The sequence below is a fragment of the Bombina bombina genome, chromosome 1 (genome assembly GCF_027579735.1).
Source record: "Bombina bombina isolate aBomBom1 chromosome 1, aBomBom1.pri, whole genome shotgun sequence".
In the NCBI taxonomy this organism is placed as follows: domain Eukaryota; kingdom Metazoa; phylum Chordata; class Amphibia; order Anura; family Bombinatoridae; genus Bombina; species Bombina bombina.
In genome coordinates, this window is record NC_069499.1 from 831,569,996 (window position 1) to 831,597,317 (window position 27,322).

Consider the following 27,322-nt stretch of genomic DNA (forward strand, 5'->3'; position numbering starts at 1 on the left):
AACAGGCCCTAATCTAAACTAAACTACCAATAGCCCTTAAAAGGGCCTTTTGTAGGGCATTGCCCTAAGTTAAACAGCTCTTATGTTTAAAAAATACTAAGTCCCCCCTAACAGTAAAAAAAACCCCACCCACCAAACCCGCCCAAAATAAAAAAAAAACTAACACTAAAAAAACTAAACTACCCATTGCCCCTAAATCGGCATTGCCCCTAAAAGGGCATTCAGCTCTTTTACAAGCCGATTAAATCCCTAATCTTAAAAATAAAAAAGACCGATCCGCATGTCTGATCCGCCTTCGAATGAAGATAGAAGATGATGGAGCCGTCTGGAAGAAGACCGCCGGACTTCAGGAACTGTGAGTACCTATTTGGGGCTTAGTTGAAGTAATTTTTTTTTTTTAAGATTAGGGATTTAATGGGCTGTAAAAGAGCGGCAAATGCCCATACAAATGCCCCTTTAGGGGCAATGGGTAGCTTAGGTTTTTTTAGTGTTAGGTTTTTTTTATTTGGGGGGGTTTACTGTTAGGGGTAATTGGTAAAAAAAAATTAAGTAAAAGAGCTGTTTAACTTAAGGCAATGCCATACAAAATGCCCTTTTAAGAGCTATTGGTAGTTTAGTATTAGAATAGGGGTGTTTTTATTTTAGGGAGGAATTTTTATACGGGTATTACATATAGGTTTACATTTTTTATTTTGGATAGCTTTCTTTATTTTTTCTTGAATTTTACTTTTTTTGTAACATTAGCTTGGGGGTTTGTATTTTTTAAACATAGACTGCCCTCTAAGCAGGCTTATCGTCTAGTTTAAAATAATTACCTTTGTTTCTTTTAACAAAAAAACAAAAACAAAAAACACTGGTCTGTTTTATTTAAAAAGAGACTTAGGTAAGCAGCTGTGTTTTCATGGTTTTCAAAGCTGCTGCAGAAACATTATTTCATGACTAAGGGAAGAACAGACCCATGTATCCCCTAATACAATGTAAAACGTGATTACAGCAAAAAGGCAAAATGCAGGCAAAGGTTGATATGTTCATCACTGTGCTTTATTAAATTCCAAATAATTGTCTGAATCCTTAACATTTCCCTAAAATAAAATCTCTCTCTCAATTGACAAAATAAGGTTAAAAACACTAGCAGTGATGCTGATCATAGGGCATATGTTAAAGGGGTTAAAATATAACTGTTAAATGGAAAACTAAAAAGAAGAACTGGTCATGCAAACATACTATAGAGAAAAAGTTAAAAATAAAATATAGATGCGAAAGCACTGGTGAATGCTTATAACAGAACTCAATTTAAAAGGCTTAAATACAAACACTAATTATTAAAAACAGCATTCTATCTCCTAAAACAAGCCATACCTGAGCTGCCACAGGTTAGTATTGGTTTGTTAGTTGATTTGAGGCACCCGGGTGAGTTAAGTGTATTGTTACAGAAGCTGTGGTCAGTGCAGGAGTTATGGGCACTTGGTGAAGCCAGTGGACTGCAATACAAGGTTTTCCATCTACTTGCTACAAAAAAAAAAAATAAAAAAAAAATTGTGGGAATTAACAGGTCAGATAAATATTAGAAAAGCATTTATAAGTAGTTAATCATTTCCTTGGAAATAAGTAAGGGAAGAGAAACACTAATTTACCTTGTACTGCATGAAACAACTGAAATTAATAGAGACAGGTTAATAGCCAAAACTGAACCATAATTGCTATATTATAGGTCACATTAGTTAAAAAACAAAACAAAAAACAAACAAACAAACCCCACAAGAATGCACACTTCCTAAGTAGCCACACCAACCAAATTCGCCCTTTCCACATTAGTATGAGGGAGAAATATAACAAACCACATAATCCATGTCAAAGTGTCCATAAATGTAAATAAAAAAATTTTTTTAAAAAAAATGTAGGTACAAATTAATCTGTACCACTAGGCTGTAAGGCAGAGAGACAAATAAATAAAATTGCACAAAAGTCACGGAACACCCAGATGTTTAAAAGGGGATGGAAAGTCTGGTTTCTTTCATGTAATTGGCAAGAGTTTATGAGCTAGTGACGTATTGGATATACAATCCTACCAGGAGAGGCAAAGTTTCCCAAACCTCAAAATGCCTATAAATACACCCCTCACCACACCCACAATTCAGTTTTTTTAACCTTTGCCTCCCTATGGAGGTGGAGAAGTAAGTTTGTGCTTGATTTTCTTCTGTGATATGCGCTTTTCAGCATTTTGAAGCCCGATTCCTCTCAGAGTACAGTAAATGTCAGAGGGATGTGAAGAGAGTATCACATATTGATTTTATGGTTTTCTTCACGGGAAATCTTTTCAAAGGTTCTCTGTTATCGGTCGTAGAGATTCATCTCCTACATCCCTTATTCAGATAGACAATATACTCTCATATTCCATTACCTCTACTGATACTGTTTCAGTACTGGTTTGGCTATCTGCTATATTTGGATGGGTGTCTTTTGATAAGTATGTTTTTTATTACTTAAAGGGCCATAATACCCAAATGTTTAAACACTTGAAAGTGATGCAGTATAGCTGTAAAAAGCTGACTAGAAAATATCACCTGAGCATCTCTATGCAAAAAAGTAAGATATTTTACCTCAAAAGTTCCTCAGTAGCCACATCCCATTGTAAAGGATTTCTAAGCAGCATGTTAGTGTGTCTGTCCTGGGACAGCTGAAAGGATGAGCCTCGTGAACTCTCATATTATTTTACCAATCAGGTAAAGGAAGCTTACTATGAAATCTCATGAGAGTTAAGTCAAATCTCATGAGATCACAGTAAGAGTTCATGACCTCAGCACTGCTGATGCTGATTGGCTGCTGTTCATTTCTTCATTTTTTTTTTTTTTTTTTAACCTGCAGATGGGAGCAGCTGAGTATAACTTTTTACACAGAACTTACTCTGCTGAGCTGAGGAGATTGTGAGGTAAAATATCTTCCTTTTTTACATAGAGATGCTCAGGGGATATTTTCCCGTCAGCTTTTTACAGTTATACTGCATCAGTTTCAAGTGATTTAGCATATGAGTATTATGTCCCTTTAAGACACTCTCAGCTATGGTTTGGCACTTTATGTATTTATATAAAGTTCTAAATATATGTATTGTACTTATATTTGCAAGGGTAAGGTTTATGTCCATTTTCTTTTGCAGACTATCAGTTTCAAAATTGGGAAAACATATTTAGGAAGTTATTTTTTCTTACCTGGGATATAGTCTTTTTCAAATTGACTTTTTTCATTAATTTTCGCGGGCAAAATTAGGCTTGCGATGTCGCAAAATGCTGATCTTTATTTTGCCGCGAGAATTTTTTGGGCGCAAAGTTTGGTGTCGCAAATTCTTCATTTCCGGCGTCTTAATTGACGCCAGGTTTCCTTGCACAAGAGCGTTTGTGTTTTTAAATAAAGTCTTTTATACATTATATAGACTTTTTCCACAAGCTTTTATATCATTTACCTTTGGAATATTTTTATATGCTGCAGACCTTATATTAGTCTGGATAGTACTACAGCCTTATGTGACCAGAAGCTGCATTCACCCTATGAAGGGAATTTATCTGGGTGATATTTGAGAACTCAGGAGGCCTGTGTACTACGACAATAGTGCTGTATATATTGGAGTGTAAATTTCTTACAGCAGTACGTCTGGGACAGCATCACCTGGCATTTGACACACTTCAAGTGTCTCACATCTTGTAAGTATTGCAATACTTGCACCAAATGCGTATATGAACCACTAATTGTGCACTATGATGGCGTCCTTCTTCTTTTCTCTTCTAACTTCCTTGCACAAGGTTGCGTCTGCCATGACGCGAGTTGCGTCATTTCCGGATGTTGTTAGCGCCAAAAATGTAATTTTGCATTGTGCATCATACTTGGTGCCAAATAATTTAATTACTTAAAACCCACTTCCTATATGCCTCTTGCCTTTTTCTATGCTCAGAGGGCTATGCTGTTTGCATTTTTTTCCCCATTCCTGAAACTGCCATATAAGGAAAATTGATAATTTTACTTTATATGTTGTTTTTTTCTCTTACGTTTGCAAGATGTCTAAATCTGATTCTGTCTCAGAAACCACCATCAATTTTCCTTATATGGCAGTTTCAGGAATGGGGAAAAAATGCAAACAGCATAGCAATGCCTGTTGTTCCTTCAACATCTAATGTACATATCATCCCTGTGAATATAAAAGATTTTATTGCTGATGCAATTCAGAAGGTTTTGCCTGCTATCCCTCCTTCTAATAAACGTAAAAGGTCTTTTAAAAATTTTCATAATGTTGATGAAATTTCAAATGAACGACAATATACTGAATTATCCTCCTCTGATGAGGATCTATCTGATTCAGAAGTTCCTACCTCAGATATTGACACTGACAAATCTAGTTATCTCTTTAAGATGGAGTATATTCATTCCTTGTTAAAAGGTGTTGATTACTTTGGATATTGAGGAAACTAGTCCTCTTGATACTAAAACTAGTAAATGTTTAAATTCTGTTTTTTAAACCTCCTGTGGTTACTCCAAAGGTTTTTCCAGTTCCTGGTGCTATTTCGGATATGATTTCAAAGGAATGCAATAGGCCTGGTACTTCTTTTATTCCATCTTCTAGGTTTAAAAAGTTGTATCCTTTGCCAGCAGTCAGATTGGAGTTTTGGGAAAAAATCCCCAAAGTTGATGGGGCTATTTCTACTCTTGCCAAACGTACTACTATCCCTACGGAAGATAGTACTTCCTTTAAGGACCCTTTAGATCTGAAACTTGAATCTAAGGAAAGCTTATTTATATTCTGGATATCTTCTCAGGCCTGCTATTTATATGGCTGATGTTGCAGCTGCATCAACTTTTTGGTTGGAAAGCTTAGCGCAACAGGAAACGGACCCTGATTTGTCTAGCATTGTTCGCTTGCTTCAACATGCTAATTATTTTATCTGTGATGCCATTTTTGATAGCATCAAAATTGATATTATATCTATGTCTTTAGCTAGAAGAGCTTTGTGGCTCAAATATTGGAATGCTGACATGGTATCCAAGTCTAGATAACTCTCTCTTTCTTTCCAAGGTAACAATTTATTTGGTTCTTAGATGGATTCGATTATTTCAACACTGGGGGGAAAGGGAGTTTTTTGTTACCTCAGGATAAAAGATCTAAGGGTAAATCTAAAGCTTCTAATAGTTTTCGTTCTTTTCGACAGAATAAGGAAAAGAAAGCCAATCCTTCCCCCAAAGAATCTGGTTCCAATTGGAAACCTTCTTCAAGTTGGAATAAATTCAAGCCGTTTAAGAAACCAAAGCCAGTCCCCAAGTCTGCATGAAGGTGCGGCCCTCATTCCAGCTCAGCTGGTGGGGGGCAGATTACATTTTTTCAAAAACATTTGGGCAGATTCTGTCCAAAAATCAATGGATTCAGAGTATTGTCTCTCAAGGGTATCGAATAGGATTCAGAGTAAGACTTCCTGTGAAGATTTTTTCTCTCACGCGTCCCAGCAAATCCAGTGAACGCTCAGGCTTTTCTGAAGTGTGTTTTAGATCTAGAGCTTTCAGAGGTCATTATACCAATTTCGTTGGGGTTTTATTCAAATCTATTAATTGTCCCAAAGAAAGAAAACTCATTCAGGCCAGTTCTGGATCTGAAAATTTTGAATCGTTTTGTAAGAGTGACAACTTTCAAAATGGTGACTATAAAGGACTATTCTGCCTTTTGTTCAGCAAGGTCATTATATGTCCACGATAAACTTACAGGATGCATATCTTCATATTCCGATTCATCCAGACCACTATGGGTTTCTGAGATTCTCTTTTCTAGACAAGCATTACCAATTTGTCGCTCTTCAATTTGGCCTAGCGACAGCTCCAATCATTTTTTCAAAGGTTCTCGGTGCCCTACTCTCTAATCAGAGAACAGGGTATTGCAGAGTTTCCTTATTTGGACAATATCTTGGTACTAGTTCAGTCTTTACATTTTGTCGAATCTCACACGAATCAACTAGTGTTGTTTCTTCAAAGACATGGTTGGAGGATCAATTTACCGAAAAGTTCCTTGATTCCTCAGACAAGGGTCACCTTTTTAGGTATCCAGATGGAGACAGAGTCACGGACACTGAATCTAACAGACAAGAGACAAATAAAATTGGTTTCAGCTTGTTGGAACCTTCAGTCTCCATCATGCCCTTCAGTAGCTATGTGCATGGAAGTTTCAGGTCTCATGACTGCAGCATCGGACGCGATCCCCTTTGCTTGTTTTCATATGAGACCTCTCCAGCTTTGTATGCTGAATCATTGGTGCAGGGATTATACAAAACATATAACAATTAATATCCTTAAATCCCAGTGTTTGACTCTCTCTGACTTGGTGGTTAGATCACCATCATATAGTTCAAGGGGCCACTTTTGTTCGTCCAATCTGGACTGTTATCACAAAAGATGCAAGTCTTTCAGGTTGGGGTGCTGTCTGGGGGATCTCTGACAGAACAAGGGGTTTGGAAATCTCAAGAGGCGAGGTTACCAATCAATACTTTAGAACTCTGTGCTATTTTCAGGGCTTTTCAGGTTTGGCCTCTGTTGGAGAGAACCATTCATTTGTTTTCAGACAGACAATATCACAACTGTGGCATGTCAATCATCAGGGTGGGACTCGCAGTCCCCTAGCTATGAAAGAAGTATCTCGGATACTTTCTTGGGCGGAATCCAGCTCTTGTCTAATTTCTGCGGTACATATCCCAGGTGTAGACAATTGGGAAGCGGATTATCTCAGCTGTCAGACTTTACATCCGGGGGAGTGGTCGCTCCATCCAGATGTGTTTTTTCAGATTGTACAGATGTGGGGTCTTCTAGAAATAGATCTGATGGCTTCCCATCTAAACAAGAAACTACCCAGGTACCTGTCCAGGTCCAGGGATCCTCAGGTGGAGTTGGTGGATGCGTTAGCAGTTCCTTGGTTTTACCAACCTGCTTATATCTTCCCACCTCTAGTTCTTCTTCCAAGAGTGATCTCCAAGATCATCATGGAACATTTGTTTGCGTTTCTGATAGCACCAGCATGGCCTCACAGGTTCTGGTATGCGGATCTTGTCCGGATGTCCAGTTGCCAAACTTGGCCAATTCCTTTAAGGCCAGACCTTCTGTCTCAAGGGCAGTTTTTCCATCAGGATCTCAAATCGTTAAATTTGAAGGTATAGAGGTTTCTCTGACTCAGTAATTGATACTATGTTACAGGCTCGTAAATCTGTTTCTAGGAAGATTTATTATTATCGAGTTTGGAAGACTTATATTTCATGGTGTTCTTCATAAATTCTCCTGTTTCTTCAGGATGGTTTGGATAAAGGATTGTCTGCAAGTTCCTTGAAGGGACAAATCTCTGCTCTGTTTTATTTCACAGAAAGATTGCTAAACTTCCTGATATTCACGGTTTTGTTCAGGCTTTAGTCCGTATCAAGCCTGTCATTAAATCAATCTCTCCTCTTTGGAATCTTAATTTGATTTTGAAGGCCTTACAGGCTCCTTTTGAGCCTATGCATTCTTTGGATATTAAACTACTTTCTTGGAAAGTGTTGTTCTTTTTGGCCATCTCTTCTGCTAGAAGAGTTACCGAATTATCTGCTCTTTCTTGGGAGTCTCCTTTTCTGATTTTCCATCAGGATAAGGCAGTTTTGCGGACTTCATTTAAATTTATACTTAACATTAATAGGGAAATTGTTGTTCCGTTTTTGTGTCCTAATCCTAAGAATTCTTTGGAGAGATCCTTACATTCTCTGGATGTTGTAAGAGCTTTGAAATATGTTGAAGCTACTAAAGATTTCAGGAAGACTTCTAATCTATTTGTTGTCTTTTCTGGTTCCAGGAAAGGTCAGACAGCTTCTGCCATTTCCTTGGCATCTTGGTTAAAGCTTTTGATTCATCAGGCTTATTTGGAGTCGGGTCAGGCCCCGTCACAGAGAATCACAGTTCATTCTACTAGATCAGTCTCCACTTTGTGGGCTTTAAGAATGAAGCTTCAGTTGATCAGATTTGCAAAGCAGCAACTTGGTCTTCTTTGCATACATTTACTAAATTCTACAGTTTTGATGTATTTGCCTCTTTGGAAGCAGTTTTTGGTAGAAAAGTTCTTCAGGCTGCTGTTTCAGTTTGATTCCTCTGCTTATGTTTTAAGTTTTTTCTTTTCAGTTATGAGAAAAAGAAATTTGGGATGTGGCTTTAATTTTTCAGCGGAAAATGGATGTTTTTATTTTTTATCCCTCCCTCTCTAGCGACTCTTCTGTGGAGTTCCACATCTTGGGTATTACTATCCCATACCTCACTAGCTCATGGACTCTTGCCAATTACATGAAAGAAAACATAATTTACGTAAGAACTTACCTGATAAATTCATTTCTTTCATATTCTTTTTTTATGCTTTTTACTCCTTTTTCTATCACCCCACTACTTGGCAATTTGTTAAACTGAATTGTGGGTGTGGTGAGGGGTGTATTTATAGGCATTTTGAGGTTTAAACTTTGCCCCTCCTGGTAGGATTGTATATCCCATGTCACTAGCTCATGGACTCTTGCCAATATGAAAGAAATTAATTTATCAGGTAAGTTCTTAAATAAATTATGTTTTTTGTCTGTCTCTTATTGTTGTAGAATAGGTGAATTTGGTTGGGGTCGCTACTTTGAAAGTGGATGTTCCAGTCCTGTTTTTACATTTTTTTATTTTATTATCCATAGAATGGTCACTAGGACAAGGGTCTGTGATATTGGTCTCTCTTCCTCCTAGCCTAGTTGACTAGACTACTTGGTAAAGGGTGCATTCCCGGCATTTTTTGTGCCAAATATTTTATTCTCCAAATGGAAACTTAAATGTGGAATCTGTGGCGAGTCTGTAGCTCATTGTCACTAATCACTCATACTGCCCACTAAAGACTCACAATATTATGTACAAACACACACTTTTTTACATTACAACAAAAAAACAAAACATAATTTATGTAAGAATTTACCTGATAAATTAATTTCTTTCATATTGGCAAGAGTCCATGAGCTAGTGACGTATGGGATATACAATCCTACCAGGAGGAGCAAAGTTTCCCAAACCTCAAAATGCCTATAAATACACCCCTACCACACCCACAATTCAGTTTTACGAATAGCCAAGAAGTGGGGTGATAAGAAAGGAGCAAAAAGCATCAACAACGAATTGGAATAATTGTGCTTTATAAAAAAAATCATAACCACCATAAAAAGGGTGGGTCTAATGGACTCTTGCCAATATGAAAGAAATTTATCAGGTAAATTCTTACATAAATTATGTTTTCTTTCATGTAATTGGCAAGAGTCCATGAGCTAGTGACGTATGGGATAGCAAATACCCAAGATGTGGAACTCCACGCAAGAGTCACTAGAGAGGGAGGGATAAAAATAAAGACAGCCAATTTCGCTGAAAAATTAATCCACAACCCAAATCAAAAGTTTTAATCTTTATAATGAAAAAAACTGAAATTATAAGCAGAAGAATCAAACTGAAACAGCTGCCTGAAGTATTTTTCTACCAAAAACTGCTTCTGAAGAAGAGAAAACAAAAAAATGGTAGAATTTAGTAAAAGTATGCAAAGAAGACCAAGTTGCTGCTTTGCAAATCTGATCAACAGAAGCTTCATTCTTAAAAGCCCAGGAAGTGGAAACTGACCTAGTAGAATGAGCCGACTCCAAATTTACCCGACTCCAAATAAGCATGATGAATCAAAAGCTTTAACCAAGATGCCAAAGAAATGGCAGAAGCCTTCTGACCTTTCCTAGAACCAGAAAATATAACAAATAGACTAGAAGCCTTCCTGAAATCTTTAGTAGCTTCAACATAATATTTCAAAGCTCTTACCACATCCAAAGAATGTGAAGATCTCTCCAGAGAATTCTTAGGATTAGGATACAAAGAAGGGACAACACTTTCTCTACTAATGTTGTTGGAATTCACAACTTTAGGTAAAAATTTAAATGGAGTTCGCAAAACCGCCTTATCCTGATGAAAAATCAGAAAATGAGACTCACAAGAAAGAGCAGATAATTCAGAAACTCTTCTAGCAGAAGAGATGGCCAAAAGGAACAATACTTTCCAAGAAAGTAATTTAATGTCCAGAAAAAGCATAGGCTCAAACGGAGGAGCCTGTAGAGCCTTCAAAACCAAATTAAGACTCCAAGGAGGAGAAATTGATTTAATGACAGGCCTGATACGAACCAAAGACTGAAGAAAACAATGAATATCAGGAAGATTAGCAATTTTTCTGTGGAACAGAACAGAAAGAGCAGAGATTTGTCCTTTCAAGGAACTTGCAGACAAACCCTTATCTAAACCATCCTGAAGAAACTGTAAAATCCTAGGAATTCTAAAAGAATGCCAAGAGAATTTATGAGAAGAGCACCATGAAATGTAAGTCTTCCAAACTCGATAATAAATCTTTCTAGACACAGATTTACGAGCCTGCAACATAGTATTAATCACTGAGTCAGAGAAACCTCTATGACTAAGCACTAAGCGTTCAAACTCCATACCTTCAAATTTAATGATTTGAGATCCGGATGGAAAAACGGCCTTGAGATAGAAGGTCTGGCCTTAACGGAAGTGGCCAAGGTGGGCAACTGGTCATCCGAATAAGATCCGCATACCAAAACCTGTGTGGCCATGCTGGCATACCAAAACCTGTGTGGCCATGCTGGAGCCACCAGCAGTACAAACGAACGTTCCATTATGATTTTGGAAATCACTCTTGGAAGAAGAACTAGAGGCGGAAAAATATAAGCAGGTTGATAATTCTGATAATTCCAAGGAAGTGTCAACGCATCCACTGCTTCCGCCTGAGGATCCCTGGACAGATACCTGGGAAGTTTCCTGTTTAGATGAGAAGCCATCAGATCTATTTCTGGAAGCCCCCACATCTGAAAAAACACATCTGGGTGAAGAGACCATTCTCCCGGATGTAAAGTCTGACGACTGAGATAATCCACTTCCCAATTGTCTATACCTGGGATATGGACCACAGAAATTAGACAGGAGCTGGATTCCGCCCAAGTAAGTATCCAAAATACCTATTTCATAGCTTGAGGACTGAGAGTCCCACCCTGATTATTGACATATGCCACGGTTGTGACATTGTCTGTCTGAAAACAAACGGTTCTCTCTTCAGTAGAGGCCAAAACTGAAGAGCTCTGAGAATCGCACGGAGTTCTTGAGATTTCCAAACCCCCTGCGCTGTCCGAGATCCCCAGACAGCTCCCCAACCTGAAAGACTCGCATCTGTTGTGATCACAGTCCAGGTTTGACAAAGAAAAAAGGCCCCTTGAACTAAACGATGGTGATCTAACCACCAAGTCAGAGATAGTCAAACATTCGGATTTAAGGATATTAATTGTGATATCCTTGTATAATCCCTGCACCATTGGTTGAGCATACAAAGCTGAAGAGGTCTCATGTGAAAACGAGCAAAGGGGATCGCGGCCGATGCTGCAGTCATGAGATCTAAAACCTCCATGCACATAGCTACTGAAGGGAATGATTGAAACTGAAGGTTCCGACAAGCTGCAACCAATTTCAGACGTCTCTTGTCTGTTAGAAACAAAGTCATAGATACTGAATCTATTTGGAAACCTAAAAAGGTTACCCTTGTCTGAGGAATCAAAGAACTTTTTGGTAAATTGATCCTCCAACCATGTCTTTGAAGAAACAACACTAGTTGATTCGTGTGAGATTCTGCAGAATGTAAAGACTGAGCAAGTACCAAGATATTGTCCAAATAAGGAAACAAAGCAATACCCGCTCTCTAATTACAGAGAGTAGGGCACCGCGAACCTTTAAAAAGATCGTTGGAGCTGTCGCTAGGCCAAAAGGAAGAGCAAAAAATTGGTAATGCTGGTCTAGAAAAGAGAATCTCAGGAACTGATAGTGATCTGGATGAATTGGAATATGAAGATATGCATCCTGTAAGTCTATTGTGGACATATAATGCCCTTGCTGAACAAAAGGCAGAATAGTCCTTATAGTCACCATATTGAATGTTGGTATTCTTACATAACGATTCAAAATTTTTAGATCCAGAACTGGTCTGAAAGAATTCTCCTTCTTTGGGACAATGAACAGATTTGAATAAAACCCCAGACCCCGTTCCTGAAAAGGAACTGGCACAATTACCCCAGATAACTTCAGGTCTGAAACACTTCAGGAAAGCCTGAGCTTTCTCTGGGTTCACTGGAATGTGTGAGAGAAAAAAAAACTTCTCACAGGCAGTCTTACTTTGAAACCTATTCTGTACCCCTGAGAGACAATGTTCTGAATCCAATGATTTTGAACTGAATTGATCCAAACATCCTTGAAAAATCTTAGTCTGCCCCCTACCAGCTGAGCTGGAATGAGGGCCGCACCTTCATGCGGACTTGGGGGCTGATTTAGATCTTTTAAATGGCTTGGATTTATTCCAGACTGAAGAAGGCTTCCAATTGGAAACCGTTCCCTTAGGGGAAGGATCAGGTTTCTGTTCCTTATTTTGTCGAAAGGAACGAAAACGTTAACAGCCTTAAATTTACCCTTACAGATTTTTTATCCCGAGGCAAAAAAGCTCCCTTCCCCCCAGTGACAGTTGAAATAATCGAATCCAACTGAGAACCAAATAATTTATTACCTTGGAAAGAGAGAGATAGCAATGACGATTTAGAAGTCATATCAGCATTCCAAGATTTAAGCCATAAAGCTCTTCTAGCTAAAGACATATATCTAACATCAATTCTAATGATATCAAACACGGCATCACAAATTAAATTATTAGCATGTTGAATTAACTTAACAATGCCATACACATTATGATCTGGTACTTGTTGCGCTAAGGTTTCCAACCAAAAAGTTGAAAAAGCTGCAACATCAGCCAAAGAAATAGCATGCCTAAGAAAATGACCTGAACATAAATAAGCCTTCCTTAGATAAGATTCAAGTTTCCTATCAAAAGGATCTTTAAAAGAAGTACTATCTGCCGTAGGAATAGTATTTCCTTTTGCAAGAGTAGAGATAGCCCCATCAACTTTGGGGATCTTTTCCCAAAACTCCAATCTATCAGTCGGCAAAGGATACAGTCTTAAACCTTGAAGAAGGAGTAAAAGAAGTAAGTAGCGAGAAAAGAAGAGGCAGATCCATCCAACAGCTTAAAAACATAAAGTGACTTTATTGTAGTGTTCCAAACAGTGGTAAAAGAAACAATCTTGCGCATACTCGGAAACTTCAGAAACACACATTTGTAACAAAAGGAGCTGTTTAGAGGTTCGGTTTCGGTCTTACGCGTTTCGGCGGATCCTGACCCCCTTAATCATAGACCATACCGGAACCTCTCTACCTGTAACCTTTTTACCTGTTTACACTGTTTGCTCTTTGGCTTGAAGTTTAAAGGGATAGTTTTGCCCATACTACTTCACTGCACTAATATGTCTGAATAACGAGATGAACAAGGACATTGCATTTGGCAAACTAGTTTTTGCTATCTTTGATTGAATAGTAAAAAAAGTACCCAGTCTATTCCATTCCCTAGAAATCACATCTGAAATAGCATCAGGAACTGGAAAAACCTCAGGAATAACTACATAAGGTTTAAAAAACGAATTTAAACATTTATTAGTTTTAATATCAAGAGGATTAGTCTCCTCCATATCTAATGCAATTAACACCTCTTTTAATAAGGAACGAATATAGTCCATTTTAAACAAATATGAAGATTTGTCAGTGTCAATATCTGAGGCAGAATCTTCAGAACCAGATAGATCCTCATCAGAGATAGATAAATCAGAATGTTGTTGGTCATTTAAAAATTCATCAATTTTATGAGAAGTTTTAAAAGACCTTTTACGTTTATTAGAAGGCGATATGACAGACAAAGCCTTCTGAATGGAATTAGAAACAAATTCTCTCACATTAACAGGAATATCCTGAACATTAGATGTTGAAAGACCAGCAACAGGTAATGGACTACTACTAATGGAAATATTGTCTGCATGTAAAAGTTTGTCATGACAACTATCACAAACTACAGCCAGAGGAACAGTTACCACAAGTTTACAACAAATGCACTTAGCTTTGGTAGAACCGACATCAGGCAGCAGAATTCCAGTAGATTCTGAGACAGGGTCAGTTTGAGACATCTTGCAATATGTAAGAGAAAAAATAACATAAAAGGAAAATGATCAATTTCCTTATATGACAGTTTCAGGAATGTGAAAGCAATGCAAAACAAAATAAGCCTGTGCAAACCAGAAGCAAAAAGAAATTAAGTCTTAAATAATGTCAAAAGTTTGGCGCCAAGTATGACGCCCACAACTGACAAAAAAATGTTTGGCGCCAAGAACGTCTGCAACAAACACGAGCGTCATAAATGATGCAACTACGTGAAAAAACTCGGTGCCAACTAAGACGCTGGAAATGCCGAAACGTAATTCTCGCACCAAGAAAGTCTTGCGCCAAGAATGACGCAATGAATTATAGCATTTTGCGCTCCTGCGAGCCTAACAGCCCGCAATTTAGAAAAGAGTCAATTTGAAAACTTCAGGTAAGAATTTATTTTTTTTATATATATATATATGCATTTCCCAAATATGAAACTGACAGTCTGCAAAAAGGAAATATACCAATAAACCTGAATCATGGCAAATATAAGTACAAACATATATTTAGAACTTTAAATATAAAGTGCCAAACCATAGCTGAGAGTGTCTTAAATAAAAGGAAAACATACTTACCAAAAGACACTCATCTACATAAAGTAGATAGCCAAACCAGTACTGTAACGAGAATCAGCAGAGGTAATGGTATATAAGAGTATATCGTCGATCTGGAGAGGTAGGAGATGAATCTCTGACCGATAACAGAGAACCTATGAAATAGATCCCCGATAGGATGACCATTGTATTCAATAGGTAATACTCCCTTCACATCCCTCTGTCATTCACTGCACTCTGAGAGGAACCAGGCTTCAAAAAAGCTGAGAAGCGCATATCAACGTATAAATCTAGCACAAACATACTTCACCACCTCCATTGGAGGCAAAGTTTGTAAAAACTGATTTGTGGGTGTGGTGAGGGGTGTATTTATAGGCATTTTGAGGTTTGTGAAACTCTGCCCCTCCTGGTAGGATTGTATATCCCATACTTCACTAGTTCATGGACTCTTGCCAATTACATGAAAGAAAAAAGAATTTGCAAAATATTTTTGTTAACAGAGTTTAAATTTCCCAATCAAAAAGAAATTAATGGAAATTAAACTCCTCAACCCCACAAAATGTAACATAACATAATAATACAATATATAATTTGATTGGGTAGTTTAATTTTGGAATAATTTTCATTCTTTCTTCATTAATATATTTTTTTAAATAAAATTTTATTTTTTTTAAATAAGTTTTCCCCCACCCTACCCTCTGGCACATCTTCGGTTTGCTTTTTTGTATTCTAACTTGCAAATGCTAATTATTTAAAACAACTTTTACCTTTCTAGTTACAGTACTGCACTACTACTATCTTTCTGATGGTACTGTGTATACAAAATAATTTAAAAAAAAAATAAAAAAATTATATATATATCTATATCTAAATCTATATACACACACACACACACATACATAAAATGTGTAAGCTGTATTTTGACATGTAAATATTGCCTAAAGAACATAAGATGCTTACACTTGGTCCCATCCACTGTTACATTTCACAGATGCAAATGTACAACTATTACAAAATAGTTTTAAAATATTGCCAAAAAATAGATGACTACTGTACAGAACAAGGTTAATCTTTGCTGAATAACAACAAAACTGTCGGCTAGATTACGAGTCTTGCGTTATGAGAGGTGTGGTGCTAACGTGCAGTTTTTTCTCACCGCTCACTTACCTGCAGCGCTGGTATTACGGGTTTTTACAAACCCGGCGTTAAAAGGCAAGAAGTGAGCGTAGAGCAAAATTGAGCTCCATACCGCACTACAATACCAAGTCAGCAGTGAGCTGGTTGTACGTGTTTGTGCACGATTTCCCCATAGTTATCAATGGGGAAAGCCGGCTAAGAAAAAGTCTAACACCTGCCAAAAAGCAGTGTAAATCTCAGTAACGCAGCCCCATTGATTCCTATGGGGAAACACATTTTAAGTTTACACCTAACATCCTAACATGAACCTCGAGTTTAAACACTCCTAATCTTTCACTTATTAACCCCTAATCTGCCGCTCTGGACATCGCTGCCACCTACATTATATTTATTAACCCCTAATCTGCTGCCCCCAACATCGCCGACACCTAAATTATATTTATTAACCCCTAATCTGCCGCCCCCAACATTACCGCCACTATTCTTAATTTATTAACCCCTAAACTTAAGTCTAACTCTAACAACCCCTAACTTAAATATAATTTAAATAAATCTAAATAAAATTAATATCATTAACTAAATTATTCCTATTTAAAACTAAATACTTACCTATAAAATAAACCCTAAGCTAGCTACAATATAACTAATAGTTACATCGTAGCTAACTTAGGGTTTATTTTTATTCTACAGGCAAGTTTGTATTTATTTTAACTAGGTAGTTACTAAAAATAGTTATTAACTATTTACTAACTACCTAGCTAAAATAAATACAAAAGTACCTGTAAAATAAAACCTAAGTTACACTAACACCTAACACTACACTACAATTAAATAACTTACCTAAATTAAATACAATTAAATAAATTAAATACAATTAGCTAAATTACAAAAAAAACCCCCACTAAATTACAGATAAAAAACAAATTACAAGATATTTAAACTAATTACATCTAAGAGCCCTATAAAAATAAAAAGCCCCCCCCCCCCCAATAATAAAACCCCCTAGCCTAAACTAAACTATTAATAGCCCTTAAAAGGGCCTTTTGCGGGGTATTGCCCCCCCAAAAAATCAGCTCTTTTACCTGTAAATAAAAAATACAAATACCCCCCCCAACAGTAAAACCCACCACCCACACAACCAACCCCCCAAATAAAAGCCTAACTAAAAAAACCTAGGCTCCCAATTGCCCTGAAAAGGGCATTTGGATGTGCATTGACCTTAAAAGGGCATTTAGCTCTATTGCTGCCCAAAACCCTAACCTAAAAATAAAACCCACCCAATACACCCTTAAAAAATCCTAACACTAACCCCCGAAGATTCACTTACCGGGAGAAGTCTTCATCCAAGCGGCAAGATGTCCTCAACGAAGCCGGCAGAAGTGGTCCTCCAGATGGGCAAAAGTCTTCATCCAGACGGCATCTTCTATCTTCATCCATCCGGCGCGGCTCCATCTTCAAGACATCAGCCTATAGAATTTTATCAGCCAATCGGAATTAAGGTAGGAAAAATCCTATTGGCTGATCTAATCAGCCAATAGGATTGAGCTTGCATTCTATTGGCTGATCAGCCAATAGGATTTTTCCTACCTTAATTCCGATTGGCTGATAAAATTCTATCAGTAAATCGGAAATTGAAGGGGCGCCATCTTGGTTGACGTCATTTAAAGGAACCTTTATTCTACAGTAAACGTCGAAAGAAGAGGATGCTTGAAGATGGACCTGCTCCGCTCCGGATGGATGAAGTTAGAAGATGCCGTCTGGATGAAGACTTCTGCCCGTCTGGAGGACGTCTTCTTCCCGGCTTGGATGAAGACTTCTGCCCGTCTGGAGGACCACTTCGCCCGGCTTCGTTGAGGACTTCGGCCCGGTTGGGTGAAGACTTCTCAAGGTAGGGTGATCTTCAAGGGGTTAGCGTTAGGTTTTATTAAGGAGGGATTGGGTGGGTTTTAGAGTAGGGTTGGGTGTGTGAGTCGTGGGTTTTAATGTTGGGGGGGGTATTGTACTTTTTTTTTTTTTTTTTTTTACAGGTAAAAGAGCTGATTACTTTGGGGCAATGCCCAGCAAAAGGCCATTTAAAGGGCTATTTGTAATTTAGTATAGGGTAGGACTTTTTATTATTTTGGGGGGATTTTTATTTTATTAGGGGGGATTAGATTAGGTGTAATTAGTTTAAAAAACTTGTAATTATTTTATTATTTTCTGTAAATTTAGTGTGTGTGTGTGGGGGGGGGGGGGGGTTCCGCACTTTAGATAATTTTATTTAATTGTATTTAATTGTAGTTAATTTAGGGAATTAATTTAATTATAGTGTAGTGTTAGGTTTTATTTTACAGGTCAATTTGTCTTTATTTTAACTAGGTAGCTAATAAATAGTTAATAACTATTGTACCTAGTTAAAATAAATACAAATTTGCCTGTTTACACCCTAAGATAGCTATAATGTAACTATTATATTGTAGCTAGCTTAGGGTTTATTTTATAGGTAAGTATTTAGTTTTAAATAGAAATTTAGTTAACTGCAGTAATTTTATTTAGATTTATTTAAATTATATTTAGGTTAGGGGGGTGTTAAGGTTAGAATTAGATTTAGGGGGCGGCAGATTAGGGGTTAATAAATGTAGGTAGGTGTCAGCGATGTTAGGGACGGCAGATTAGGGATTAAATATTTTATTTTAGCGTTTGCGATGTGGGGAGGCCTCGGTTTAGGGGTTAATAGGTAGTTTATGGGTGTTAGTGTACTTTTTAGCACTTTGGTTAAGAGTTTTATGCTACGGCGTTAGCCCATAAAAAGGAAATTTATGCTTACCTGAAATGTATTTCTTTTACAATATGACTAATCCATGGATTTCATCCTTACTTATGGGATATCGCCTCCTGGTCAGCAGGAGGAGGCAAAGAGCACCACAGCAGAGCTGTATATATAGCTCCTCCCTTTCCTCCCACTCCAGTCATTCGACCGAAGTTAGGAAGAGAAAGGAAAAGCCAAGGTGCAAAGGTGACTGAAGTTTAACAAAAACAAAGACCTGTCTTAAAAATTGACAGGGTGGGCCATGGACTCGTCATATATCGTAAAAGAAAGAAATTGATCAGGTAAGCATAAATTTCCTTTTCTTTTACAAGATATGACGAGTCCACGGATTTCATCCTTACTTATGGGATACAATACCAAAGCTATAGGACACGGATGAAAGGGAGGGACAAGAAAGGAACCTAAATGGAAGGCACCACTACTTGAAGAACCTTCCTCCCAAAAACAGCCTCAGCTGAGGCAAAAGTATCAAATTTGGAAAATTTGGAAAAAGTGTGAAGAGACGACCAAGTTGCAGCCTTGCAAATCTGTTCAACAGAAGCATCATTTTTAAATGCCCACGAGGAAGCCACAGCCCTAGTAGAATGAGTCGTAATTCTTTCAGGAGGCTGCTGTCCAGCAGTCTCATATGCAAAACGGATGATACTCTTCAGCCAAAAAGAAAGGGAGATAGTCGTAGCTTTCTGGCACCTAGGTTTTCCGGAAAAAACAACAAATAATGAAGATGATTGATGAAATTCTTTAGTCGCCTGCAAGTAAAACTTCAGGGCACGGACCACATCCAAGTTATGCAACAGACGCTCCTTCTTAGAAGAAGGATTGGGACACAATGAAGGAACAATAATTTCCTGATTAATATTTTTGTTGGAAACAACCTTAGGAAGAAAACCAGGTTTGGTACGTAACACTACCTTATCGGAATGAAAAATAAGGTAAGGAGAATCACATTGTAGAGCGGAAAGCTCAGAAACTCTGCGAGCAGAAGAAATAGCAACTAAAAATAAAACTTTCCAAAATAACAACTGAATATCTATGGAATGCATAGGTTCAAACGGAACCCCTTGAAGAACCTTAAGAACTAAATTCAAACTCCAAGGAGGAGCAATAGGTCTAAACACAGGCCTGATTCTAGTCAGAGCCTGACAAAAGGATTGAACATCCGGAATATCTGCCAGACGTTTGTGTAACAAAATAGATAAAGTAGAAATCTGTCCCTTTAAGGAACTTGCTGATAATCCCTTCTCCAATCCTTCTTGGAGAAAAGGCAAAATCCTAGGAATCCTAATCTTACTCTATGAGTAACCCTTGGATTCGCACCAATAAAGTTATTTACGCCATATCTTATGGTAAATCTTTCTAGTAACAGGCTTACGTGCCTGAATCAAGGTATCAGTGATCGAATCAGAGAACCCTCGCTTAGATAAAATCAAACGTTCAATCTCCAAGCAGTCAGCTGTAGAGATTAGAAAAACAGAATTTATGTTTACCTGATAAATTTCTTTCTCCAACGGTGTGTCCGGTCCACGGGTTCATCCTTACTTGTGGGGTATTCTCTTCCCCTACAGGAAATGGCAAAGAGAGCACCCAGCAAGAGCTGTCCATATAGCTCCCCCTCTGGCTCCGCCCCCCAGTCATTCGACCGACGGTTAGGAGAAAAAGGAGAAACCATAGGGTGCCGTGGTGACTGTAGTGTATAAAGAAAGAAATTTTTCAAACCTGATTAAAAACCAGGGCGGGCCGTGGACCAGACACACCGTTGGAGAAAGTAATTTATCAGGTAAACATAAATTCTGTTTTCTCCAACATTGGTGTGTCCGGTCCACGGCTTCATCCTTACTTGTGGGAACCAATACCAAAGCTTTAGGACACGGATGAAGGGAGGGAGCAAACCAGGTTACCTAAACGGAAGGCACCACGGCTTGCAAAACCTTTCTCCCAAAAATAGCCTCCGAAGAAGCATAAGTATCGAATTTGTAAAATTTGGCAAAAGTATGCAGAGAAGACCAAGTCGCTGCCTTACAGATCTGATCAACAGAAGCCTCGTTCTTGAAGGCCCATGTGGAAGCCACAGCTCTAGTAGAGTGAGCTGTAATTCGTTCAGGAGGCTGCCGTCCGGCAGTCTCATAAGCCAATCGGATGATGCTTTTCAGCCAAAAAGAAAGAGAGGTAGCAGTAGCTTTCTGCCCTCTCCTCTTACCAGAATACACAACAAACAAGGATGATGTCTGTCTGAAATCCTTTGTTGCTTCTGAATAGAACTTTAAAGCACGGACCACATCTAGATTGTGCAACGAGCGTTCCTTCCTTGAAACTGGATTCTGACACAGAGAAGGAACAACAATTTCCTGGTTAATATTCCTGTTGGAAACGACCTTTGGAAGAAAACCAGGCTTGGTACGTAAAACTACCTTATCTGTATGGAATACCAGATAGGGAGAAGTACACTGCAAAGCAGATAATTCAGAAACTCTTCTAGCAGAAGAAATAGCAACCAAAAACAGAACTTTCCAAGATAGTAACTTAATATCTATGGAATGCATGGGTTCAAACGGAACCCCCTTAAGAACTGAAAGAACTAAATTTAGACTCCAAGGAGGAGTCATGGGTCTGTAAACAGGCTTGATTCTAACTAACGCCTGTACATCTGGCACTGCTGCCAGACGCTTGTGTAACAAAACAGACAGAGCAGATATCTGTCCTTTTAAGGAACTAGCTGACAAACCTTTATCCAGACCTTCTTGGAGAAAGGAAAGTATCCTAGGAAGTTTAATTTTACTCCAAGGGAATCCCTTGGATTCACACCAACGGATATATTTTTGCCATATCTTATGGTAAATCTTCCTAGTTACAGGTTTTCTGGCTTGAACCAGAGTATCTATGACTGTATCTGAAAACCCACGCTTAGAGAGAATCAAGCGTTCAATTTCCAAGCAGTCAGTTGGAGAGAGACTAGATTTGGATGTTCGAACAGACCTTGTACTAGAAGATCCTGCCTCAAAGGTAGATTCCATGGTGGAGCCGATAACATATTCACCAGGTTTGCATACCAAGTCCTGCGTGGCCACGCAGGGGCTATTAGAATCACTGAGGCCTGCTCCTGTTTGATCATGGCTACAAGCCTGGGAAGGAGAGAGAGAACGGTGGAAATACATAAGCTAGGTTGAACGACCAAGGCGCCACTAATGCATCCACCAGTGTCGCCTTGGGATCCCTGGATCTGGACCTGTATCGAAGAACCTTTGCGTTCTGGCGAGACGCCATCAGATCCATATCTGGAATGCCCCATAGTTGAGTTAACTGGGCAAAAACCTAAAGGTGGAGTTCCCACTCCCCCGGATGAAAAGTCTGACGACTCAAATAATCCACCTCCCAGTTGTCCACTCCTGGGATGTGAATTGCAGATAGGTGGCAGGAGTGATCCTCTGCCCATTTGATGATCTTGGATACCTCTCTCATCGCTAAGGAACTCTTTGTTCCCCCCTGATGATTGATGTACGCTACAGTCGTCATGTTGTCCGACTGGAACCTTATGAATTTGGCCTTTGCTAGGTGAGGCCACGCCAGGAGCGCATTGAATATCGCTCTCAGTTCTAAAATGTTTATCGGAAGAAGAGACTCTTCTCGAGACCATAGACCTTGAGCTTTCAGAGAGTCCCAGACCGCACCCCAGCCTAAGAGACTGGCGTCGGTCGTGACAATGACCCATTCTGGTCTGCGGAAACTCATTCCCTGAGACAGGTGATCGTGAGACAACCACCAGCGGAGAGAATCCCTGGTTACCTGGTCTACTTGAATCTGGGGAGACAAGTCTGCATAGTCCCCATTCCACTGATTGAGCATGCACAGTTGTAATGGTCTTAGATGAATTCAAGCAAAAGGAACTATGTCCATTGCTGCAACCATCAATCCTACTACTTCCATGCACTGAGCTATGGAAGGCTGAAGAATAGAGTGAAGAACTTGACAAGCGTTTAGAAGCTTTGACTTTCTGACCTCTGTCAGGAAGATCTTCATTTCTAAAGAATCTATTATTGTTCCCAAAAAGGGAACTCTTGTGGACGGAGACAGGGAACTCTTTTCTACGTTCACCTTCCACCCGTGAGATCTGAGAAAGGCTAGAACAATGTCTGTATGAGCCTTTGCTTTGGAAAGAGACGACGCTTGGATTAGAATGTCGTCTAAGTAAGGTGCTACAGCAATGCCCCTCGGTCGTAGAACCGCTAGAAGGGACCCTAGCACCTTTGTGAAGATTCTGGGAGCAGTGGCTAAACCGAAAGGAAGAGCCACGAACTGGTAATGTTTGTCCATGAAGGCGAACCTCAGGAACTGATGATGATCTTTGTGGATAGGAATATGCAGGTACGCATCCTTTAAGTCCACGGTAGTCATATATTGACCCTCCTGGATTGTTGGTAAAATTGTCCAAATGGTTTCCATTTTGCATGATGGAACTCTGAGGAATTTGTTTAGAATTTTTAGATCCAGAATTGGCCTGAAAGTTCCCTCTTTTTTGGGAACTACAAACAGGTTTGAGTAAAAACCCAGACCTTGTTCCGCTGTTAGAACTGGGTTTATCACTCCCATTTTTAATAGGTCTCTTACGCAATGTAAGAATGCCTGTCTCTTTATCTGGTCTGAAGATAAGCGAGACATGTGGAACCTTCCCCTTGGAGGAAGTTCCTTGAACTCTAGAAGATACCCCTGAGAGACTATTTCTAGTGCCCAGGGATCCTGAACGTCTCTTGCCCAAGCCTGAGCGAAGAGAGAAAGTCTGCCCCCTACTAGATCCGGTCCCGGATCGGGGGCTACCCCTTCATGCTGTCTTGGTAGCAGCAGCAGGCTTCTTGGCCTGTTTACCCTTGTTCCAGCCTTGCAATGGTTTCCATGCTGGCTTAGGCTGGGAAGAGTTGCCTTCTTGTCTGGAGGCCGCAGAGTTAGGATTCGGTCCGTTCCTGAAATTGCGAAAGGAACGAAAATTAGATTTGTTCTTAGCCTTGAAAGGCCTATCCTGTGGGAGGGCATGTCCCTTTCCACCAGTAATGTCTGAAATAATCTCTTTCAATTCTGGCCCAAAAAGGGTCTTACCCTTGAAAGGAATATTAAGCAATTTATTCTTGGACGACACATCCGCCGACTAGGATTTTAGCCAAAGCGCTCTGCGCGCCATTATTACAAACCCTGAATTTTTCACCGCTAACTTAGCCAATTGGAAAGCGGCATCCAAAATAAAGGAATTAGCCAACTTTAGTGCGTGAATTCTGTCCATGACTTCATCATATGGAGTCTCTTTTTGGAGCGAATTTTCTAGTTCCTCGAACCAAAAATACGCTGCCGAGGTGACAGGAATAATGCACGAGATTGGTTGAAGCAGGAAACCTTGCTGAACAAATATCTTTTTTAGCAATCCTTCCAATTTTTTATCCATAAGATCTTTAAAAGCGCAACTGTCCTCAATAGGAATAGCTAATGTGCGCTTAGCTAACGTTGACACTGCCCCCTAAACCTTAGGAACCGTTTGCCATGTGTCCATTCTGGGGTCAACAATGGGGAACATTTTCTTGAATATAGGAGGTGGAACAAAAGGTATACCTGGCTTTTTCCACTCCTTAGTCCCTATATCCGCCACCCGCTTAGGTATCGGAAAGGCATCAGCGTGCACTGGGACCTCTAAGAATTTGTCCTTCTTGCACAATTTCTCTGGAATTACCAAAGAATCACAGTCATCAAGAGTAGTTAGGACCTCCTTAAGCAGGGCGCGGAGATGTTCTAACTTAAATTTTACGACATCAGTGTCTGCCTGCTGAGAAACTTTTCCTGAATCAGAAATTGCCCCCTCAGACAGGCCCTCCCTCACTGCCAATTCAGATTGATGTGAGGGTATAACGGATAAATTGTCCTCAGCGCCAACCTGCTCATCTTCTGTATTTAAAACTGAGCTGTCACGCTTTCTAGGGTAGGATGGCAGTTTGGATAACAGATTTGCTATAGAATTATCCATTACTGCTGTTAACTGTTGCATAGTAACAAGCATTGGCGCGCTAGATGTACTAGGTATCACCTGCGCGGGCAAAACTGGTGTTGACACAGAAGGAGAGGATGAGGAACTATCCCCACTACCTTCATTAGAAGAATCATCTTGGGCAATCTTATTCAATGTGGCAGTACTGTCCATGCTTTGCTTGGACGCTATGACACAATTTGCACAAATATTAATTGGGGGAACCACCTTGGCTTTCATACACACAGAACATAAGCCATCTGAAGGTATAGACATGTTAGACAGAATTTGGCAGGCTAATAATGCAATAAAAGCGTTTTTAAAGAAAAGCGTTACTGTCCCTTTAAATAATAAACAGGCACACTTTATTTCTGATATATTGAAAAACAATGAAGGCAATGTCCGATTTTTACAAAATTTTCACCCCAGAGTCCTAATGCCTTGAAAGTATTGCACACCAAGTTTCAAGACTTTAACCCTGAAAATGAGCAAACCGGAGCTATTTGTTCAATTAGACAATTTTAATACACTACAATCACAGCCACAGCCTTGCTGCAGCTTTTTACCTTCCCTGAGAGTTATTCAGCAATGAAATAAACCTTCCAGAGTCCGTTTTAGTATGCCACAGGACCCCCTCACATGAAGCTGCATGCACTGCCATGGAAGTAAACTGCGCAATTGAGGCGCGAAAACGGGGCCTCCTTCCTCTGCATACCAGAGTGAAGGGGCCTTCCTGACTGAAATAGCCGTCTAACTCAATGCCAGGCGATAAAAACGTTCCCAAAAGTGCTTTTAAGTGCACAAAACACAATAAATGCCATTAAAATATGAAATAAAACAATCGATTTAGCCCACAATAGTGTCAACCAGTGTAGAGCCCATTTGTAAGCCTTAATCTGTTATGAGTCTAAGAAAATGGCTTACTTACCCATTAAGGGAAAACTGACAGTCTTCTACCATTAACATGTCTTGTTAGAAATATGACTGATCATACCTTGAGCAGAAAAGTCTGCAAACTGTTCCCCCCAACTGAAGTTCTCTGGGCTCAACAGTCCTGCGTGGGAACAGCAATTTATCTTAGTTACTGCTGCTAAAATCATACTCCTCTTTAAACAGAACTCTTCATCCTTTTCTCTTTTAGAGTAAATAGTACAAACCGGCATTATTTTAAAATAACAAACTCTTGATAGAAGAATAAAAAAACTACAACTAACACCACATACTCTTTACCATCCCTGTGGAGATGCTACTTGTTCAGAGCGGCAAAGAGAAGGACTGGGGGGCGGAGCCAGAGGGGGAGCTATATGGACAGCTCTTGCTGGGTGCTCTCTTTGCCATTTCCTGTAGGGGAAGAGAATACCCCACAAGTAAGGATGAAGCCGAGGACTGGACACACCAATGTTGGAGAAATAGCACACACTGGCACTATTTAAATCTTAATGCACGTCAAGTATTTATTAAATATTGAAAAATATTAAAAATGTATGAACATATGAAAGATGTAGGAAAATGTCTATATTTTACAGTATCTATGATTATTACTAAAAAATCTTTATAAAATATTTCATATTTAAATATCGAGCCTTAAGATAACCAAATCTGCATGTGCACTGCGTTAGACATAAATCACAAAACCCGAAGCTCCTTATGCATATTTTACATTCCTATGTTTTACACAGAGAAAAAAAAAATAAAACTTTTTTTTTTTTATTAAATATATTATTTCTTTATGTATATGTGATAATGTTAACGTCAAATACAGGTAGAAAACCCTTTGTCCAAACTGCTTGAGACTGGAAAAGGTTTGTATTTTGCAATAGTTTGGTTTTTGGAATATTTGCTACTTTAAAATGGGAAATTTGGGAGAGGGGATGGAACAAAGTGTAAACAGCAATATCTTACGTCATTTAGGCAATATTTACATGTCATAACATAAATATACATCCAACTAAAGGACATTTTTAATACTTTTGTGACTTACAGGCAGGGAAAATAGTAATTTTTTAAACGTTTATTTTTATTTTTTTTTAAATTGGAATTATTAATAAGTTTGGATTTTGGAATTCTGGATTTGAGAATATGTACCTGTGTGTATGTATACCTATAAATCTATAAGAAAATTATATACATTTTCCTGTAAGTGAAGAACATTGGAATGTGAAATATAACTCCTCCTAATGGGTTAGCCCAAAACTTTTACTTTCAACTTGTAAAAAAATAAATAAAAAAATAGATTACTTCTAGCAGTGTTTATGCTCAAGCAGCAGCGCTTAATAATGCACCACTAGTAATCTAGCCCAATTCTGTTTTTTTAATCCCATTTTTAGAAAAGCATTTGGCCAGCAAAACTTGACATATTCAAATTCTTCTAAATAAAAAGTGATTACATTTTTTTTTACTTGGAGTGGCACCAAGAGCCTGCGTTGCTGCCATTAGAGAAAGGCATCCAGCATTAGATGCAGACACACAAGAGTATCATGCTGGGGGAAAGTCTGCTACGCTAGGGACCCTTCAAGCAAAGGATGAGCTGGCAGCAGCATTTACACTAAAATGGTAGCACTGTATGTGTATCAGAAGGCCCAGTGTGATGACAGTTTTACACTAGCATTTGAAGGGTGTGTTTTGGGGGTACAGAATAAGATTCAAATGATGTGTGTGTGATAG

General features: G+C 38.8%; 1 protein-coding gene across 1 annotated transcript in view; it reads right to left on the bottom strand.

The window, feature by feature from the left end:
• Positions 1-27,322, bottom strand: part of LOC128646032 (SLAIN motif-containing protein-like) — a 131,697-nt gene that overhangs the window by 70,879 nt on the left and 33,496 nt on the right. Inside the window, exon 4 of the mRNA XM_053699438.1 lies at positions 1,360-1,509. Coding sequence (XP_053555413.1) covers positions 1,360-1,509 — 150 coding nt within the window. The remainder of the gene's footprint in view (positions 1-1,359; positions 1,510-27,322) is intronic.